The 22,304-nt window shown below is 41.9% G+C and overlaps 1 protein-coding gene across 3 annotated transcripts; it reads right to left on the bottom strand.

Moving 5' to 3' along the window:
* Positions 1 to 87: 87 nt before the first annotated feature.
* Positions 88 to 20,933, bottom strand: CACNB1 (calcium voltage-gated channel auxiliary subunit beta 1). Of its 3 annotated transcripts, XM_053453913.1 has the most exons (13): positions 20,607 to 20,933; positions 18,612 to 18,698; positions 8,512 to 8,631; positions 8,163 to 8,285; positions 7,741 to 7,877; positions 7,514 to 7,587; positions 6,364 to 6,518; positions 4,751 to 4,831; positions 3,849 to 3,907; positions 3,461 to 3,570; positions 2,614 to 2,765; positions 2,214 to 2,309; positions 88 to 1,127 (listed from the first exon to the last, which is right to left on the bottom strand). In XM_053453913.1, exons 1-13 carry the CDS (start codon positions 20,691 to 20,693, stop codon positions 846 to 848), a joined length of 1,563 nt encoding a protein of 520 aa, XP_053309888.1. In that variant the 5' UTR covers positions 20,694 to 20,933; the 3' UTR covers positions 88 to 845. The 3 variants fall into 3 exon arrangements, with proteins under 3 accessions (XP_053309888.1, XP_053309889.1, XP_053309890.1); XM_053453914.1 differs by lacking the exons at positions 18,612 to 18,698; positions 20,607 to 20,933 and adding an exon at positions 12,991 to 13,119; XM_053453915.1 differs by lacking the exons at positions 18,612 to 18,698; positions 20,607 to 20,933 and adding an exon at positions 9,256 to 9,473.
* Between the last annotated feature and the right edge of the window lie 1,371 nt (positions 20,934 to 22,304).

Below are 22,304 nucleotides of genomic sequence, written 5' to 3'. Positions count from 1 at the left end.
ACTAAATCCGCTCTACAAATTTGTCAGTGATGCCGCCATTCAATTAATCGAATGCCAGTAGTTTACTTCCAGTTAATGAAAATCATGTAAACATAACACAAGCTTGTTTAATGTTAGCCAAGCTAAAACAACATTTACCAAAAGAACCCTGAACTGTACGCCTTCCATCTTCTGCGCGAGTCTTCGGTTTAGTAATGTGCCAGAACAGAATCAAATCAGACTAAACTAAGCAAAAAAAAAAGCATGCTACCTTTGGAAAGCACGGCTAAATTATTATATTGTCTATTATAGAAGGACGTTTCGATACCTATCATCTAAGCCAAATAATAAATTGATTAAAAGTTATCACAAAAGAATGAAAACATAAATGATCATTTTGGGGGAAAGCGCACCTCCTGCAGAAAACGGTTACTAAGAGGCGCGTCTCCCCCCGGTTTATTACCAGCTCACTCAGGATCTTCTGCACAGCCGTCAACCCCAAGAACGAAGTTTCATTATAGGCGACGTTGATGTCAGGAGGTATTTGGAGATATTTGGGGGGCTGGGAGGCCAAGGTGAAAGAAGGCACCAGCGGCAAATATATTAAGGGGTTCACCAAAGTACCCAGACACACACACGTTTAACCCCCTTCAGGGTGCAAGTGTCTGCAAAATATCACATTGCCAAGCAGTTTCACGCTATGAAAATGTGCAAGGATCTTTCTATTAGCACCTTTGCTGCCTGGATAATAATAACTTCATGAAACCATTGAGGGTGTAATAAATCAGAAGGTATTATATGAGCTCGGTGCCCTGCAGGCCTCTGTAAGAGGAAAGGTTTGCACTCTGCAGCTTCCTCGTACCAAATTACACCGTATGCTCATCCACCCTCGGGGGTATCTGCGACTCCCCAGGACCCCCCCAGAAGCCCATATTCTGTTTAAGCGAGGTGAGCACTTGCACCTGGAGGTTGGAGACGGGCGCAGGGCTGGAGGCCAGGGCTGCTGTGGCTAAGGTGCGGTTGAGCAGTGGGTTGGGTGGGTTGATGCTGGGTGGGTGAGTGGCCTTCCAGTAAGCTTCCAGATACTCAGCCAAGTGTTCACAGGCGTCTTCCAATTGGTTTTCATCCAAGATGATGTCAAACATTTCCTGTGGACAGAAACAGTTAATGTGGACGTACGGGCTGGCAGATTCTGGGCATATCCACGTTCCTGTTTGTTGCATTGATAAGCAAATGCTTGTTTCTTACTGTGCTTAGAAATGTGTTTAGTAAAATAAGGCATTTTCAAGGCAAAGTTAGCATTAATGATCGTGAGGCTAGGTTTGCAAGACCTTCGGGGTCTAGAATATAATAATTTTCAATTGTGGCTTTTGCAGGTGCATATACTGTATAGTGTTTAAAATGTTAAGTTTATGCGTGATACAATTATTGGCAGCATTTTAGTCAATACTTTGTGCCACCTCCCTTTACCGAGATAACATTGTCCTATAATGCCTGATGAGGTTGGACAATACATGGCGAGGGATCTGACTCCATTCCTCCATAGAGAAGCTCTCCAGATCCTTCACATTTCGAGGTCGACGCTCCTCTACTGTTCACCTCACGCCTTTCTATGGGGTCAGGGAAGGGGATGGCCATGGTAGTAACTTGAACTTGCGGTCAGTAAACCATTTTTGTCTTGTCTTTTTTGCTCATATATACCACGGGGGCCAATATTAGCGGAGGCCGCTGTATCCGTCTATAGGATTTCCCAGAAATTGTATTTATCAAAGGAAATACAATTCAATTGAGTTATTGTTGTGTATTTAACCACCTCGGTCCCCTTAGGATGTACCTGTATGTCGTTTAAAACATGTACATGTTACGTCTTGACTTTGTTGCAGTGGCAGGGACAGCCTGGGCTCTCCCATGTCAGTAGAAGCCAGCATTGCTAATTGTGTGTAACAGCGCTTGCTGCGAGCGCCGGTAGGCCATCATTCACGGAATGTCCGATCAGGCGATCGGGCATCCCCTTCTGGTAGGTGTCACTGCTGACATTTACCGGAAGTTCAAACGCATATTCATTTAGCACAGATCAAATAATTTTTAGACAGAAGACAAATAGATAAATAGAACCAATATCTTGTGTTCTTCAAGAATATATGAAATGCAGGTAACAAGAAGTTTAAGTCACAACAAGAAAGGAATATATAACAAAACAGAAAATCTTGCCCCTTGGTGAAGCAAACACTTACCGGGGGACACTGAGCTAGTTTATCTGCCGCCACCATTTGCACGTTTAAATGCTTAGCTTGAGACTTTCCTCTGGATTTTATAAGTCTATGTAATACCTGGGACAGAGAGATCACAGGCATGCATAAGGGTTAACAAGAGGTATAACATTCGGTAAAGGAACTTTTCAGCAATTACAGAATAGAAGGATGAATATAACAGTAAATTGAGAAGATCATTTTGCCGGTCTTATTAGAAAGCCGGAAGATGGGACTGTTCATTATAATAAAAAAATTAAAAAAACATTTCGAGGAATTTTTCTGAAATCCGCTTTTGAATGAATATCATTTTTTGTAATATAATAATAATAATATAATGTGTTCCCCTTAAGACTCTTATTTCTATGTTCAATGCACCACTCACCTTTGGAGAGGTAATTTTAATATAGACAATAATTGGTGCCAGCGAGGTTTTGGACAGCTGAGCTGGATGGTTGATGGTATCAGCATCCAGGGCTACCAGCTGGAGAGTCCGGGCCAGCTCAAATATGCGCTCAATCTCACTCTGCACCTCCGCTGAGGAAGATAAGAGTACATCACAGAGACAATAAGAGAGGGAAACAGTTTTACAATAATATGTAAGAATCATACTTCCTTCTTGTGTTCAAGGTACTTGAAGATGCCTATGAGTAAACGCAAACACAAAGAGCAAAATGTATTCCTTTCCCCCCTGAAATTCTAACTTTGCCCAAACCTTACAGACCTCCTCAGATAAACAAAAAAAAAATGTCCTGATGGAGAAACCGGGGGCTTGACAATAAGGAACAATATACAATTATACAATTGTTCCCCATCATTATACAATTGTTTAGGCACCAGATATTCTTAGAAGATGGGCACTTAGGGCAGGAGAGGGTACTAGGGTATACACAAACAGGGGCATTCCCACTAAGAGAGGATCTTGGGAAATAGCCCAGACTATCGTGGTGAGCCTATTCTTGGTTCAATGGTTAAAACAGCTTAAATTAAAAACACATTTCTTATCCTTATTGCCAACAGAGATCTCTATCAAATTAGGACCATGTGACTTAATAAAACAACAATTACTGCTCTTCTCACAATAGCTTGACACACAACGAAACACAAAGCCACACAGTCAGGACCACTCATGGTCTTGCTGCCACGGTTTTCTAGTCCCACAAGTAGTCTCACCATGGCTATAGCCCAGTCATTTTAACCCATTTCTCCCCTCTTGTGTCGTGGAATCTTACCGAGACTAGAACGTGTGTTGGATCGTTCCATAATGTTGTGTTTGCTTGGATTGTTCAGCACTGAGCGTTTGGCAAGAGAGATGTCCGCGGTAACCCGGGTAATGGAAATTCTGTAGAAACAAACCACACGATTGAGCACAGAGAATCATATTATGTGATGAGAATAACAGTTTTTCAAATTAAAATCATAAACAGCTAAGCATTATGCACAATAAAATCGTGTTATAAGTGGCACTGTAGCACTAGATTCTCATAAAAAAATATTTTTGTTAAACATAATTTGTGGATCCATATTTAGGCATCCGCACCTCTTCGTGGATGGTTAGCTATTTCAGTTTGTATGCAGAGTTACATCTATTTTGTCATTTATAGATAATAAGTTTCATACCTTCCATCAAAGCGATGTTTTAGGAAATCAAACAAAGCTTTTTGCATCATATCTGTGACCTGCGGACAGAAAATATACAATCAAGGTGGTGGAGAGGGCGAAGAAGTGTACAGGCTAGGAAACAATGCAATTACAGGGTGTGAATGAGAGAAAAGAAAGAGAAAATACAGCTACAAAGCGGGACAGACGTTAAATGAAAAAAGTCTCCCTACCTTCTCTGCCGACAAGTTCTGTGCCCCAGTCTCCTTTCCGCAGCTACTCTTCTTCTCTTGCCTCTTCTTGTTCTTCTGTCTTCTCCAACTGTCTTTTGACTTTGTCCACTTGTCTGTGAACCAGTTCTCCCGCACACTTCTGGGCGGGGCCTCTGGGCACACCTTCTCCTATAGGCCAGAATAATGCAGACAGATTCCAGGAGAAAGAGAGGTGCAGAAACACTTCTCTTTCTCCACATTTGTCTGGCCTATCAGAATACAGGGACAGCCTCTATCGTGTTGTCCAATCGGTTGAGAGGGTGTGCCCACAGGCACCACCCTTTTGCAGAAGTGCAGGGAAGGCCTGGGTCAAGGATAAGTGGGCAAAGACAGGAGACGTGGAGAGAAGCGGATGAAGACACAAGAACAAGTAGATGCAAGAGAAGAAGCAGACTCGCGGGAAAGTAGACAGGGACACAGAAGCAGTCTGCGGAGAAGGTAGTGGAAAGGAACGAAAAAAATGATGTTTTCTTTAAAATAACAATAATAATATGATATAAAGAAGTCTAGTAGAAAAATAACACGGGAAGAACAGTATTTAAAACAGATTGAAACAAAAAAATGAGCCAAATAGAGCAAGAGGGAGAAGCAGTGGTGTAAGAGGACAGAGATAGGGGTTATTTTGGGGATAATGTCCCCCTCTAATATCACCTCATATCCCTTCAGGGAGGGCCCCACTAAAATGATTGGCCTCATGGAGGGAACCACATCGTAGGGTGGGATGTGCTCTGTCTGCAAGAGAAAGTATTTATTATTATATGCCCCCAATCACCCCATCACAATGTAATGTGTACACTGTATAGCAACACAATACCCACATAACATTTCTATACATCCTCACAACACAACATGCAATATTTAGGAAATAAACCAAACAAAGTCACTACAGATAGATAGATAGATATATAGATAGATAATTACTTACTGACTTCTGCCTCTGCTTGGCTAGCACATTGAAAGAAAGGAAAGTATGTGGTGTTTGATGAATGGAGAAAGGGTGTGATGGAAACATAAGATATTACAGGGCAGAATCATACGAAACAGATGGAAGAAAGTACAGGAGGATCAAGAAAGAAATTGTGGGAGAGATGAACAACGATGGATGAGCGGAGATGAGAGAAGGTGAAATGCATTGGAAGTGAAATGCGTTGGGGAAAAAGAAGTGATAAAAGTGTCGAGTAAGGGAGGATAACACGAGGAAATGACAGAGTGAAAAGAGAGAAATAAAAAAATAGAAAAAACAAACCATGCATGTTATTGGTATAGTCAGCAAAACATGCATGCTCAGATACATGCCATCATGTATGTAAAATCCAACAAAACACTTGCTCTGCTATATTAATATATACATATTTACAAAAATCAAGATGAAAATTCCTAATACTAAAATGTATTGAATGCGATAGGTTTTAATCTGCTGTGAGTTCAGGGTTGTTTACTGTTGCAATAACATTTAAGTATTGTAGAAATTGTAATTGTAGAAATCAATGTTAAAGGGACAGTCTAGTCCCCCAGATAGTTGTATTGTTTAATGCATGCAAATGATTGCAGTGATTCTTTACTTATTCATATTTTCCTTTAGAAAATGAGACTTCTGTCTTCTCATCCTTCTCTCTATGGCTGTAAAGTACAATTCGCTGAAGTCAATAGAAGCTTGGCTCCTATCGAAATGACTGCATTAAACAATATAACTATTTGGGGGACTAGACTAGACTAGACATTCATACCTTAATTGTAATGTATATATATATATATATATATATATATATATATATATATATATATATATATATACATATACACATACATATATATATACACACACACACACACACACATTATATATATATATATATATATATATATATATATATATATATATATTATATATATATATATACACACACACCGTATATCCCCTACACTGTATAATTCTGCAAACCCAAAACTCAATGGACAGACAAATGGGCCATTGCAAAGCATATTTTTTATTTAGTCTTGCACATGTGTATTTGTTGCGGATGAGAAACTGCCTGGTTTAATTATGAACTCTGCTGACTTTCTACATTGAAAATACGGTTTAATTGTTCATCAACTAGAACGCCCAGTTATTGCTTTGTTTCATGCAGATCCGACAACTTGCTTGCACTTCTAAATCAGATAAATATGAGTCCATATAGAGAGCAACATGTGAGCTTTTAGGACAGTCAGCAAACCTTGCAGGGTGAGAGGTATTAGTCAAACAGTTGGGGTAAAAGGGTTACCTTCTTAAAGAAAGGGACACGTTTGGTGGTAGATGGTGGGGTGGTCACACTCCCCGTACTGCTCAGGGGTGTTCTCTGAGCAACCTGAGGTTCTGTCTCCTCATACTCTAAATCAACGTGATCTATATCATAAACTAATGGGGACTCCAAGGGACCTGGAGAAGAGGGGTACGGGAAAGTAAGGAACAGGGAAAAGGGGAATGGAGGTAGGTACCAAAGGTAATGTGAGAGAGAAAGACAAAATAATAATATACAAAATACAAATAAAGGTATGGAAAATGGAAAGGCAAGATAAAGAAGCTGAAATACACAAGGGGATGGAGAAGGAGACAACTGCAAGACCCTGAATGGTAAATATATATACGGAGGAAGGTAACGTGAGATCAACGTGAGATGTAATAACTGATGAAGAAAGAGGGAGGCTACATATGCAGAATATAGAACATTTTGAAAAAGGTGAAAATTGAACTTTAGATGAGAACAGATTTGAATGGGACAAAGAGGAATAGAAGGGGTAACATGAAAATTAATTAAGGCATTGAGGAAAGGGAGGAACGATGGACAAGAAAATCTAAATAATAAAAACAGGATAGAAAAGGGAGATTAAACAAGTGGAAGAAAAATTTAAAATAATTTAAAGAGGTAAAAAGATGACATAAAAAAGAATAAAGAGCCACAAAAATGTGAATGCAATGAAGGGACAAATGAGAAAATAAAACAGGGTATAATAAAGATATTTAAAAATGCAATTCTAGGGCAAAGTTTTAAATCTAGAGCAGTCAGCATGGAAACCAACAGAATGTCCATGCCAGTTTCCTTACATTTAGCACCAGAATTACTCTGTATAAGTCTGACCCAGTGCATGAAAAGATGATGAATGAAGTGTGATAACTGGAGGGCTTTAGATCAGTCCAACAAAGGGAACACTACAACCCTATGTTATAATTACAGTGCAGATATTACATTCCACTGCTCAGCTGGACCTTTCTCCCATGTTACATACCACGGTATATTTAATACCCTATTCCTAACTGGCATCACCTTTTCTGATTCAAAGTTACCAGTTTCTTGACTTTGTCAGTGTGTCTTGTGTATATAAGATAAGGTGTTTAGCAAGTGCATGTTTTGGGGTGCGGTGTGATAGTCTCACCTGTAGCCGGTGGAGTAGGTCTGCGCGTTCCACTGACCACATCACCTAAACTGTTTGAGTTCCCAATGGATTTACTGCAATATGTAATAATAGAATTGCTTTAGAAACCACAACATTTAAAAAAAAGAGAAGGTTCAGGAAAAACGGGGGACTAGGAGGGAACTTTAATAAATAATACTCAATAATAAATACTCAAAAAAATCAAGACTATAGGAAGGTGCTGTCACCTGGAGGTGAGTCGGCTCTGTCTCATCTTCTGCTCTTGAAGCATTCTCATGTGCTCTAACTTCACAGGACTCGGGATAAATCCAACCTCGCAGCCCTCCCGTACAGCCCGTCCAATCCACCAGTCGTTGTTATATTTCTGAGAGCCAGGGAAAATGATAAGGAATTTCACAAGAAGGGGGACCAAGGATATGGTGGAAGATAAATATGACGGTTATCACAGAATGAGGTGTTAAATTGTAAAAAAGTAGGGTGGTCTGAATGTCTCAGTAACGTTGGCACCTCTTATTGAGTAGCACACATTGTAGTTATGTCATTGTGTGCTCCCCATTCTGTTTTTATTAAATAGTATCTTTTTTATCATTATGCTTTTGAACAGATATTTTGGGTTTCCTCAGCAATCTCTTCTGGTTCCTCGTTTTACCTCCTTGATGTGCAGAAAGTCTTTGGGGTCGAAGTTGATAGACATCCCCTGCACTGGAGCATCATCGGCTTGGGATGGGTTGTATCCCACATTTGTCCGAACGGCAAAGGCCACAGGCTTTGTCTGTTTGAAGGCAAGAAGTGATCCTGTTATGACTTTTCTAGGCCAAAGGTCTTAAAAAGTTTGTTACGTTCCTATAAAATGCCGCAGTGAAACAGGACGAGTTACAATGACAATATAATATAGATAATAATACAAAGCAGGTGATACAGCAGGTCCTCAGTTGTACTAAACTGTCATGTATCCTTTTGGGTTTTGTACCCTTTTGGGTTTTAAGGTACCTTCTTACCTTGGCCTTTTCAAGCTGTGCAAGAGCATGACGTTCTGCTTCTTTCCTCAGAGCCTCCCGGTCCTCCTCCAAGGATACATCTGAATCCGACGGACGACTAGTATAGGACTCTGCCGACCCCTTGGGGGAGACAACACAGAGAGATATTACGGCTTGTTCACAAGTTTACAGAAGGGTTAACATAGCCAACACTCAAGGAAAACAGCTGTTCTGGAAGCAGGGGGTCTGAAGCATGGAACGTACCAGCAAAACCACAAGAGAGGGGGTTGCAGGAGTAACACCGCACAGAGAAAGCGGGTGGAAGAGAATAGCGGATTAATGAGGGTGATATTTATAGAGAAAATTAGTTGAAGAAAAATAGCTAGCGGGAATAAGGTAGCAAAACTGCCAGCGATTGTGGGGCCGTGTGCTGAAATAGGAAAAATGAGGAAAGGCAGGTGAAAATTAGACAAGGGGTTTATTCACTAAGTATGCATCATATTTCATATAGGGGAAGCATGGTAGGGTTGGATGCATACAATGCAGTTTCTAGGGTGAGATTAAGGGCAGAGGGAAATAGTGTGAGAATGAGAGTGAGTGGGGAATGTGTGATAACGGAATATGAGTGGTGCATAGAAACAGACACATTGGATTAAGCAAGAAGGGGCAGAAGGGGCAGAAAAATGGCAAAGCTTGTACACAAAATTGTCTATGTGACTGTACAACGAAAGTGCCTCTTGAGCTGAGCACACAGACAGCACTTACCTCATGTTCGAGGTCATAAGCGTACATTTCCAATTAAATTCAGCGATGGAGAGACCGCTGCTTGTACCTGATAACTTCTTGTCTTTAACTACCCCTTCCTGACAGCGAATGCTGCGTTACTACGCCCTCACCCTGTGCCTGATGTGTATAGGACCATATTACATTAACAATATGCTCCTCACTCGGCCGCACACACGCAGTCAGTGCTCCATATAGCACTTCCGGAATATTAAGCAACTCTAACGGTGATAGTTAGATACCGTCGCAGAGTATAATGTACACAATGACAGGAACACACAGTTACACACAGATTTCCTCCCCGAGTAATGATCTCATTGCCGACGGCCAGGTCCAGCCCCTTTGAGGTCACAGCGGCCCTGACAGTTTGATCCGGGGAGGGCTAGAGACAGGTGGCGGGCAAACCAGGAAAACTAGCGAGTAAAAACTGACAGTGATGTATGAAGACATGTGTCTGTCTGTAACACGCAACTTCATTTACATCTGCGAAAGCCGGTCCCACCCTCGTCTAATACACAGCCTCTCTAAACACGCTAAACACAGCGACGCGTTTCCTGCTATTATCCCACCTGCGATACACAGTATCTATAACCTCGGGAGCCGACTCTTCAAGTCCTACCTAAATTGCCAGGTTCAACAATAAAAGAAACGCACCTCCACCTCAACTCGAATAGGACTAGACAGCTGAAGGAACGTTACATTATGTAGTAGAGCATACAAACTGCTGTACATGGTCTTGGATGCTTGGCACAGAGGCTGATAGAGATAATTTTATTCAGTGGCTGAGGTCTTCACCTTTTTGTATTATTCACATTTGTAATTTGCTTGGTTTCTATTTAAATGTAATGGAAAAATCCACTCTATTGCAGAAAAAGTTCTGCATGCGCGTGTGTTTTTTTAACCCTGCACTGCGGGTCTTCATCCGGGCAAAATACAAGGAGAAAAAAATGAGGCCTGTACTAATGCACGGTCCGGTCTTCTTGATCAGTTCTTAATTTGTATCTCTTCTAAACTTTACAGTTTCTTTAGAACGTATGCAGAACTCAGGGGGTCACGTGTTACGGAATGGTTACTCAGACAGAGCTGGACAAAGTCTTGTCTTCATGACAACCAGTGGACTGCGCCATGCGCATAGACAACCTCTGCTGCAGCTCGCCACCTCCGCCGGGGCTTCTATGCCAGCAGCGGAGGTTGTGTCAGGTCAAACAGAAGCACAGATCATAACCTATGGAAGCCCGTCAACCATTGGGATGGAATGGAATGAAACAATGGAACTTAGAGCATGCCATGTTTCAGTTTTGCATATTGCCTCTCCTCACGCACATTTTACTCATGCATTAGAAAATGCACGTGCGCATTATGCTCAATCTATGGCATTTTTTTTCATTTCAAATACTAAAAAATATATTTATCAATTCCGCCTTGAAATAAAGATAATATTCCATTAACTCTCTCCTTGCCCCTTTCTTGAGTTCTCCTTCACGATGATACACATTCCCCTTATTTTGGATCCTTAAAGTAACGCTTATTACCCTTAAGAAAACATAAAAACTTATAAGAACCATTCAGCCCATATAGACAGTGTTTCCTGCTGTAAAGACTCAAACCTTAATCAGTCCTTGGTCCTTAATTCAGGATAGCCATGTTTTAACCTTCTGCTAGGAGGCTTTTCTACTTATCTACTACCTTTCAGTAAAATAAAACTTCCTTACATTAAGTCTATGCCTGCAACCCTCTAGCTTTAGATTACGACCTTGTGTTCTAACAGTTCCTGCACTTTGTTAGATCTCTCTTCATTCCCCCAGCTATACAATTTTGAGATCCCTTAGTCTTTCCTGATAATTCTCATCCTTCAAACCATTCATCATTTTAGTTGCCCTCATCTGAACCCAGAATATCCCTCTGGGGATGAAGTCTCCAGGACTGTCCACAACACTGTAGGAAAGGTCTGACCAGAGATCAGTAAAAGTGACAGAACCAGCTCTCTCTTCCTAGATATAAAACCCAGCACCCAGTTTTACTTTTTTTGCATTGCCTGCTTACCTTTAATTGCCCAAAAATAATGACCTCCAAGCATCCATCGTCTATTGTCGCAGCGCATAATTTTATAGCTACCAACATTAAACCGCAGCTTCTGCATGATTCTGATTTAATTTTTCTGATTCCACCAGGAATGTCTACCTGTTGCAGACATGCATACATTAGCTCGCCTGTTAGATATGACCACAGGGGTCAGCCTTCTCCCCTGCATGTATCAATGAGCCTTGACCGCCTATTACCCTGTCACCGGGTCACAGCTTTTCCTTCCTTGGACCACTTTTGATAGATACTGACCACTGCAGACCAGGAACACCCCACAAGAGCTGCAGTTTTGGAGATGCTCTGACCCAGTCGTCTCGCTATCACAATCTGGCCCTTGTGAAAGTCTCTCAGATCCTTACGATTGCCCATTTTTCCTGCTTCTAACATCAACTTTGAGAACTAAGCGTTCACTCGCTGCCTAATATATCCCACCCAGTGACAGGTGCCATGATAACGAGATTATCCGTGTTATTCACTTCACCGGTCAGTGTTCATGATGTTATGGATGATCGGCGTATAGTATGTATGTGTAATTATACATGCCCCAGTTCCAGAAGAGTATACATACGTAAAACAGATAATCTACACTAAGTGATCCCCTAAAGGATAACAATTATAACAAAACACTACTTCAACGTAACTTGTGAAGTTTGCAGGAGATTTGCACAGACATATTACAGTGGCATTAAAATACATAAATGGATTCAACACAAGTACATAGGAATGAGGTAAAGGTATAAGAATGAGGGGAGATGCCAGGTCATCCTGTCATAAAATCACGTGCCGGAGGCTTAAAAGTAATGAAATAAAAATGACTTCACTAAAAAGGTTGTTCATATGAAGACCAACCTTCCAGCAGACATTGAAGTTAATAAAATGCAGGGATTTTTATATACAGTGGCCATAAGACAAGCCAAGGATCGTATATGCTTCTTATTTTCCAAGGGGCAAAAATAAAATGGCCAAGTGGTTCATATCTGCTCCTAAATAAAGTGAACTAGGCTTCAGTAGTGTGCAAGTACATTACTCTGTACTAGCGGTTTATACAGCGAGTTATCTTAACCATGCAATAACATATTTCTCTGCAGTCATTTAATATCATTATACCACATCCCTGTCCAACGGGACAAAAAGAGTTTCTATGTGGCCACCAGCATGCCACACCACCATGTTGATTATTTTTATAATATAATAAAAATAATATATATATATATTGATTATATATTTTGATTATTAAATGTATGACACTAAGCCAGAGATACAACTCAGTCCATGTAATAGAGAGATACTAACATGGTTGTGAGCATTCAGTGCACAATCTCCCCAACCTGATATATACCCCATTCATAACACGCCACTGAGCACACAAGTAGCAAAGTATAAAAAAGGAAATCCTAAATATATCCCCACAGGCGACTATACATGCAGAATCACAACAGCAAGAGCCCCTGGTCCGAAATACACAGAGGAAAATGGTTTCTGAGAGTAAGTAGATGGGAAGGAGTATTAGGCAACCACTAGGTAGAGAAAAAAGACAAGCATTCAAAAACTACACAGCAAACTTATGGGGGAGAGACGCAGATGTTAAGGAAGCAACTAGAGGGATTCAACTTATTAAAGACAAAAAGGCCTCACCAAGACAGTGCGCAGGACTCTGGGTGGAGGATCCATGATGGAGGCAACCCTGGTGAGAGGGTCTGGAGCAGACATTCTGCTCCCCTCCTCGGAGAGGTTTCTCCGGAGCCTCAGGCTCAGGTTACAGAAATCCTGCAGTCTTTGCAACCTGGGAGGGTATATTTAGCAGTGTTCAGGGGACATGGAGAGACACAAACAGGAGCATGGAGGCCGACACGGGGCTATAAGGGGACATGGCTAATCCAGGGATACTGAGTGGGAGTGAGCGATTAGACTGTATGCACACACACACACAACACACACACCACATACCAACTCCTGACACCGGATACACATGCCTATCTATATGTTAAGGTACAGTGATCACAGAATACAGACCTACTCATCCACGAATCAGAGACATAAAGTGCACTCACAATGGCAGTCACTCACTCTACTAAGTCACAAGTATCACACGTAACACTCTCCAGCCTTTCCAATTACACGTTTAAGGCAACTCACCTTGTTTACTTCTCCCAAAGCATATCAATTGTAATTTATATCTGTATATACAGATACAGGGGGTATCTTCTATTGAAAATATATAAAATAGTGATCACTGGTAGATAAAGCACACAATAATACATGATCACCTTCGCACAAGCAGGATTATTGACCCTGGTGGCCAGAGATGGTAATACTAAATTATTATAATGAAATAAGCCGTGTGTGCCCCATGCCTCTAGATCGTAAGCTCCTTTGAGCAGGGCCCTCCTCATCTGTTGTTTATGTACGTCATATTGTTATGTTACATACTACTCGTTATGTCCATACCTGGGAACTTCCCTTGCGGGACGCGGCCAGGACTGCCCACCTGGTGTCAGGGGCATTCCCGCCAATGTCAGCGGGAAACACCCCCATTTAAATGGAAAAGGGGCAGGAAGCAGGTCGTGTCAAGACCCCGCAACCCAGTGGATTCGGGCCAGGAGAACCGGAGAAGCAGTGCTCACCGACCGGGCAAACTTCTGGTCAAACTTTCCGGGTCAAACGGGTCCCGGAAAATTTTATCAGCTAAAATATTCAACCTAACCTGCAAACCTAGTGCAGTGAATAAACCACACTTATTTTAGTGAGATAAAGATTTATCACATACTTGAAATGCTAATTTGCATTAACAAATATGGTGCATATTTTGGTAATCGACTACAGATAATAGTTGATATTTTCTGAATGTAAGGGGGAATATTGTGTATAACCCGAGACCACCGTACCGCATCAGATTCATGCAGCTCTATGCTGCGGCGAGCTGTGTGTTTGTATCTTTGCAACTAATAAATCATCCACTTTGTTCTTAATTAAAACATTCCAAAGGCTGCTACAAGGAAGACATTCTCCTGGAAAAGAAAGAAAATCTATTTTTACATTTAATGGGCTTCTCATAGGACCATAACAGAGAAATACATTTGGGGGGCTTAAATCCTTAGCGTCGTTTTTTTCACGAGCACGCCTTCTGAAACTGACACTGATAACGTGTGCTGTTAATGATTTTTTATTTATTTATTACCCGCATGTGCAAGGTGTTATCATATACCCCAAATTACACATCCAAACGCTCTATACGGTAAAATACTGATTTCACTTATACACAGTCAGATGTTCTGAGACGCAGCCATAAAGATCCACAACAGGACATATACATGGGAAGGAGGTCCCTATATAATAAACAAATATATCATTTATAATTAAAGCACTGAAAGGCCTCCTGGCAATAGATGGACGGCTCGTGGGGGCTCTAAGCTCAACTCATGGCAAGGACTGGGTTTGCTGGGCCGCTCTGCCATTAGGTTCGTTACACGCATTACAGGTCTAATGTGGGGCAGGTCTATCTCGGCTTGATCATGGCTCAGCATGCGGAATCTGCCATCAGGGCAGGTTTCTGGCTCAGCTCATTCCGACTCCGGATCATCTGCCCTACCTTTGCATCCAACATTTCGTTTGGCGTGTGTGGCTAGAACACACGACTTTTTGTGACCTTGCACCCATTGCTAACTGAGTAACACAAAAGAAGAATGTTGTATTTATGGACACAATTTATTTACAAACACATTGTCTGCTGTTTTTATACACATTATTGTAATTTTATGGACTAAGAAAACATTGATTCACACACACACCACTCTGAGCTCCTAGAAGAAAGGGACATCAGGGATTTGGACCCCAAAAAAGGGACACTAGGCAAGTATGCATTCACCAAGATGTACATGTGTAACATAATTATAATTCACGTACTTTTCTAAACTGAGTGTGACCTTTTTATACCATGGAATCAAAGCATGTTCTGCTACGTGACAGGCATGTCACGTGTACATACTTATTACCCTGTCAAATTATTGTAGAATGGTACAAAGGAATTGTGGAATAGGGACGTCTGCTCTCATCTCATCCAAAGATAAACAAAGCTGTATTTTAGAATTTCAATCTACTTGACAACCATATACATTGTCATTGAAATATAATGGAAACCACGGTCACGCAAATCCGTCGGGTAGTTTCCGAGAGCCAAACTACAGCTGAGGTGGTTGAAAAGGGCAGTTTTGGGCTTAGGCCTCTGCAGAGGCACTTGGGGCTGAAGCAGCTAAAGAGGGCAGTTTGAGGTCAGGGGTCGATGGGGCTGAAGTGGGCAGATGGTAGATTGCTAAGGGATATAAAGGGTTAAAGTGAGTGTGAAGGGAATGATGGGGTTGCTGAAGGGGGTAGATGTTGGGATGAGGTGGTTGAAGGGGTGCTTGGGTTTGAAGTGGCTGAAGAGAGAAGTTAGTGAGAGAGGAGAAAGATGGGGGCTGATGGAGGTGAGACGTCAGATGGGACTAAGGTAGCGAAAGAGGGCAGTTTTGGGGGTAAGATGTCTGATGATGTCAGTTGGAGGGCTGAGGTAGCCAAAGAGGAAGATGACAGGGCAGTTAGAGGTGAGGGGATATATGGGGGGTCAAAGGGTAGATGAGGCTGAAGGCAGCAGTTGGGGTGGCTGAAGGGGCAAATGAGATGATGTGGGGGCTGAGTGATGGAAAAGCTCCCATAATTTCAATGGCAAAAAACTTTTGTTAATGCCAAACCTAATTTCTTTCTTAAATGTAAAAAAAGCTGTGAAATACAAGATAAAGTTCTTTGAAATAAGTTCTCTCCCCTGTGCTTTTACTAATGACATCATACATTACAAACTACTTCTCCACTGAGAGTGTACATGCCCAAAAATATACCGCATGGCCAATGTCCAAGAGAAGCGGGAAAAGTGCAGTTAACCCTGAGACTCTGGTCCCATGACCTCACAGTCACCAAGCCCAGGGTAGGTGGCAGGTATACATTGGCGTGCCCTGATTCCTCATTTTTCAGTTTCCTAATAATTGGCGATGACAACAAACCAACAAATCTTCCCAAAACCAACAGAAACATTGCAAATAAGAGCTAGTAAAATAATATGAAACGGTATTATAGTATATCAGCATGCCATGAATAAACAGACACTCTTACTGTCCCGTAGTAACACTGCTTCGATGCTTACCTCCCAGAAGTATCACTGAGTTATTGGGGTGCTCACTAGCAAGTGCGCCTAAGATGCTAGTGAGCACCCCATACTTGTGAACTCTCAAGGTTTGCCCCATAGTCTTAAGATTTTACCTCTTTCCTAAAGCTCTCAGTGCCAACGGGTAGCTTTGCAGACTCACTCGATCTGGAAGTGAGCTTCATATTCTAGACATCAAAACTACTGGTTTTTATTAGGAAATATATTTTCCCCCAACCAAGTACCAAGAGCAGTTTTCAATCAGAATACAAAACCCCTCGTGTATTTCATTACTGCCTCCTGACAGCAGTATATGAAGAATTAGGAGATAATTAAGAGATATTTTTGATATTTAAAGACTCCCCAGTATCAGGCAGCATTTCATCTGACGGTAACCAAAACCCGCTGGAATGGGAAATGCAATGGAAGCCAACGTCAGGAGGCAGCCATGAGCTACGAGCTGTGTTTGACAGCAGTGCTTTGTCCAGAAAGGCAACATAGGGGGGGTTACGTATTAAATGTGATATTTGTATAAAGTTTGGAACGCTGTCTTATCTACATAGCAACCAAATCAAGTCTCCAGTCAGGTGGCCTGATGGGAAACGACTGTCCGTTTTACTTTGACATCAGGCACTGCTGTGTAATGGAAATGAAAAGCTTATTCTCTTACAGACTACAGACTAATGGTGCTTAAAAGGTGCTGTGATTGATTTTGGCCAACCCATGTCCAGCACAACGTAAATAACACAATGTGAATTCTGCGCACAATATCGCACAAGCAAGGCACCGAAATGAAACACGCAAAAGGAAACCCAACCGTCACATGTAGAGAGCAGACAAGGCTATGCCGCCTCTCCTGAAAAATTCAACAATACGCCGTGACAAGAACAAGCAACCAGGGAACAGCTGCTCGAGACTCCGTCCCGAAGGACAGCCCTAACCTACCCCAACTACAAGCCATCTGTCACTACCCCAGTGTGTGTGTGTATGTATATACACATATATATATATATATATATATATACCCCAGGTGTAAGCTACCTCTAGCAGCTATTCACTACTATATTGTAAAGGCTCAGACAGCCTGGCTGAGAATCATGGGAGTCCCAGTAGGCTGCAGTAAGAGTGCCAGAGATCTTTCCCTGCTCCATAAATAGAATAGCGTGGTAAAACACACAAGGAAAAAATAAAGCACAGCACCACATGACCCACCCTACAACCATACATAATAGCGTATACTGCACATAAAGCAACGGCTACACAGGCTCCACGCAGCCGCGCCAACAACCACGCTGTCCACGCAGAAAAACACATAGAATCACAGGCCACAGAGGCTTAAACACCCGAAAAGATGCCTAAAAACGCACCAACACTGCGTATCATGAGAACCTAGAAACACAAAGTGACGCACCGGGAAGTGCGCTGAACAACACAAACACGGCTAACCTCTTTATCACAATTGTACTAACGGCCCGTTAAAAATTAGCCGATGGACCACAAATAAACTCACGTTGGCAATCACACAGCTGGTATTTTTTTTTAACCTATGAATAAACAGCCTTGTGACAGGAGTCGGAATGATATCACCCCAAGCCTTTAGTAGCATTAATGCTTCCAGTATTTTATTTACTGCCATTTGGTGACCATAATAGCCGTTCTCTAAATACTTTTACACCGAGTAACGTCCATGCAGAGCAGAGACGGCACACAAAAAAACATGGACGGCTACATCATGCAACACGGTTATCCTCCAATAACTCCTTAACTCCTGAAATGCCAGGGGGCAGCCTGTAACTAAACGGTTAATGTTTTGAGTATATCCATCTTTTTCTTTCTACGTGCCCCCTCCTGCTTATTTGCTTATTTTTCTCCATTTTCCTTCTTTCCCTTTCATTCCTCGCCATCTAGTCTCTCCCTCTTTCCCAGCCAGTTAATTAACGTTTGTCATTTCCATCTCCTGACGTAGGAGCATCTCTTCCCTGGTGCTGGGCGTCATGGTAACCAGGGCCGGGGCCTAGGACGGCCTGCTCGATCCGCCTCGGATACCGGGCCAAAGAGTAAAGCAGCGATGAGCGTGGCTTACCTGTCGCACAAAGCTGTTTGAGGTGGTGTCCGAGCTCGTGCTGCCATCCGAACGCTTGAACCGACTTTTTCTCTTTGCATATTTGGCCTGAAAATGTTACAAATGCAGAAAAAAAATTAGGGTTAACATCTTAAAGGGACTGTAAGGTTTCACGCCCGCGGCCAGAAAATGGAGGACTTATCTGCCCCGATCCTGATATCTGTGTTTACAAAAATACTATGTGTTATGGAATAAACTGTTTACTAATACAGCTGATTCTAATATGGATTACATGGAGGTGTTTGGCCTCCACAGGAACACCCCAAAAACACAGGCTTATTTCACCCCATTCAGAGGGTATGTAAACGTGACTCGTGCCAAACTGGTCTTATCACCATAGCAACCGATGAAATGTTCCTGCTGATTGGATCATTCCAGTGTTTGCTATGGTGATAATGCGCTTTACAAACCACCGTATTGATCTATAATGTCAGACCCCCATATGGTTCCATCTTCGAATGAAACTATAACATATGGCCATAGTAACCGTACCCCCATGAGCTCCTGTTACACTGTTACACTATTTTGTTTGAGTCCGTCCACATAAAATGACTGACAAAACCAAAATCACCATTCAAAGCATTATTCAAAGAATTTCCTTCTAACTTTCTCCTACACGCAAGGTATTTTCTAACTTTTTGTTTAAAATGTAATAACTGAGAGGTACGGTGGGTTCTTACGGAACGATTGGTTCTTATCTGCCATCGGATTCTTTCGACGATCGAGTCTGCCCATAATGTACCCCGTGTTGCTTTATATGAATCACGGCAAGGCCCGTGGATTCTCGGGGATGAGGTTGACTCTACTCTAGTTTTCGAAGCGCTGCCAACACATCAGGGGTGTCAGAAGATAAAAGGATTGTCCCGGCCAATGTGAATAACCTGGGGGCACCCTGATCGCTTTTGGTTCTCGTGTTTGTTTACCTGATTTTATCGGTCACGACAAGTCAGTAATGTAGGTGCCCGGCTCATCATCATGTTAAACATAAGTTTAATTTCTCCTATTGCTCCATATTGACCCCCGCTATAGTGCTTGCTAATCCTCAATACCATATCTAGAAAGAAAAACAAACTCTGACTTCTACCCCCCCCCCCCATATTTATCTTACAACTCATTCTATTTTGCTATAGAACTTCTTATAACAGTTTCCTACGTTGCCTTGTTTTTCACAGTTTAAGGCATGACAACTTATCATATTTACTTCGGAAACAAAAAAAGTGAGGATCATTATGAGCCATTTTCCGGGCCCTGTGATTCCCCCGCCTACGCCCACCCGTTATAAACTATACCAGTTTTGGACAGTACCAGACCGGCTGACTCTTACTCCTAAATTAACCCCATCGCCACTACACTACAGCCACCTTCCTGATACATTCCCAGCCTCCATACATCCCTGTGTTTACCTCTCTTCAAGCTGCATTTTCACCAGTTTTTTTTTCTTTTTTTTTAACCCATCTACAGATAGGAATTATATTCCAACAGCCAGGCTGTGTTCGAATGCCATCTTTAAGCCTCCTTCTTCCTCCACTTGTATATTAATCGTAGGCTGTAAAGGGTTCCAGCTCTTTATAAATATATCCCCACCCCCCAACCGTACATACAGTCCAATAATATAGCCAATCTCCCCGTATCCTTCAATCCACCCATCCTAGATCATATACATAAATGTAGGTCTCTGCAGCCATATATACATAACGCCTGGTTCCCCATCTCTCTCTATATATTTGTAGAATATATGCTTTATTGCAGATGGACACTCATGCATGAATGTATATACATGTCTATATGTGTAATGTGCATATATGTATATATATATATGTGTGTGTGTGTATGTGTATATATATATGTATGTTTATATGTATTTGTATATATATATATATATATATATATAATGTGTGTGTATATGTGTATATATGTGTTTATATATGTGTATATAATACAGGAGGAAGCTCTCACCTGCAGACTGTGTCCTTCTAAAACATCCATCTGGATCTCCTGTGTGGAGCTGGACGGTGTCCTGGCCATCCTGTTCTGCTGAACCATTGGTGTCACCCCCCACACGCATAGATACCCCCAGTCACCCTGCACTCATACCAGGTCTGAGTGTGTATAGAAGGCAGTGAGAGAGGAGGAGAGGACGGAGACAGGGAGGGGATGCTCGAGTTATGGAGAGAAGAGAGGCAGCGGAAAGGATAGAAAGACAGAAGGGGGTGTTTGCGAGGGAACGGGGAGGAGAGATATCAGGAAAAGAAGACAAAAGGGGTGTACGAGGAAGACCGAGCTTTAGAGGAGATACAGTAACAGGAAATGGAGGGGACAGATGAATAGAGAGGAGACAGGAAATAATAGAGGAGACGTTAGAAATGGTGGGAGAGACGGAAAGGAGAAGAGAGAATAAAGAGAGAGACGGCAGGGGGCAGAGATCTGCTGTCTTCCTAGCAACGCTCTCCACAGCATCTGCTTGTTGGATCCTGACGGCAGTGCGCCGGTGACGCTGCAGGATGCTGAGGAGATGCATGAGCACACAAACCAATCTGTGCTACACTCACAAGCCGTTCACACACAACACACCGTGCACACAGACACATCCAACACACCGTGCACACAAACACATCCAACACACCGTGCACACAGACACATCCAACACACAAACACACCGTGCACACAAACACACACAAACACATCCAACATACAAACACACTGTGCACACAGACACATCCAACACACCGTACACACAAACACATCCAACACACAAACACACCGTGCACACAAACACACCCAATACACCGTGCACACAGACACATCCAACACACCGTGCACACAAACACACCCAACACACCGTGCAAACAAACACACCCAACACTGTGCAGAAACCTGACACACACACAAACACATCCAACACTCACACAAACACATCCAATACTGTGCAGAACCCTGACACACACAAACACATCCAACACTCACACAAACACATCCAACAATTGGCACTGTATCTACCCAAAATATTTTACCATAGAAAGTGTTAAAATACCAGCATTTAAAATACCCTGGGGTGTCTAGTGTTTGAAAATACATGGTTTGATGGGGATTGTGATAGCCTGCTGGGCTCTCTTACTCCCCCTGCTGGCTGACATTGTAACCAGCACAAACAGAACAGGAGGAGGAGATGGGAAAAAACAATTTCTCCTCTTCCAAATAAATAAATAAATAAGAGAAAACAATTTAATAAATAAATAAATAAATAAAAATCAAATTGGAAGAATAGTGATGTCACCAAGACAAAGCATAAAAAATGTATGAGAGATCCCCAGAGGGATTTAAAGCCACATTGCACTGGGAACAGTACAAAAACAAACAAACAAAAAAACAACATTATCATGAAATAATATTTGTTTTTCTTCTAAAGTGCCCCTTCCACTATGAGTAAAAAAATGTATACATAAAAATTCACTACCCTTAAACCCCTTAAATCAATAGGATTAAAAAGATGTAATAAATGGTGATGTGTAAAGCTTGGATGTAGCCCTCTGGAACATAAAATAATATGTATGTGGGATATGACTGTAATCAGGAGATGTTGCTGAACATAAACTGGGTCATTGTTCAGCTGTGGGGCTTAGAGTATAGAAGAAAATGTAAGTAAGATTAAAAAAA

This window comes from Spea bombifrons, chromosome 13 (genome assembly GCF_027358695.1).
Source record: "Spea bombifrons isolate aSpeBom1 chromosome 13, aSpeBom1.2.pri, whole genome shotgun sequence".
NCBI lineage: Eukaryota > Metazoa > Chordata > Amphibia > Anura > Pelobatidae > Spea > Spea bombifrons.
This window is presented reverse-complemented; position numbering and strand designations above follow the sequence as displayed.

What these genes read in the sequence shown, in the direction of transcription:
- CACNB1 (XM_053453913.1), bottom strand. Translation starts at nt 20,693, where the DNA reads ATGGTTCAGCAGAACAGGATGGCCAGGACACCGTCCAGCTCCACACAG. An exon ending in TAGAAGGACACAGTCTGCAG is followed by an intron (nt 18,699 to 20,606) that starts GTGAGAGCTTCC and finishes TAACATTTTCAG; the next exon opens with GCCAAATATGCAAAGAGAAA. An exon ending in CAGAGCCGACTCACCTCCAG is followed by an intron (nt 7,588 to 7,740) that starts GTGACAGCACCT and finishes TACATATTGCAG; the next exon opens with TAAATCCATTGGGAACTCAA.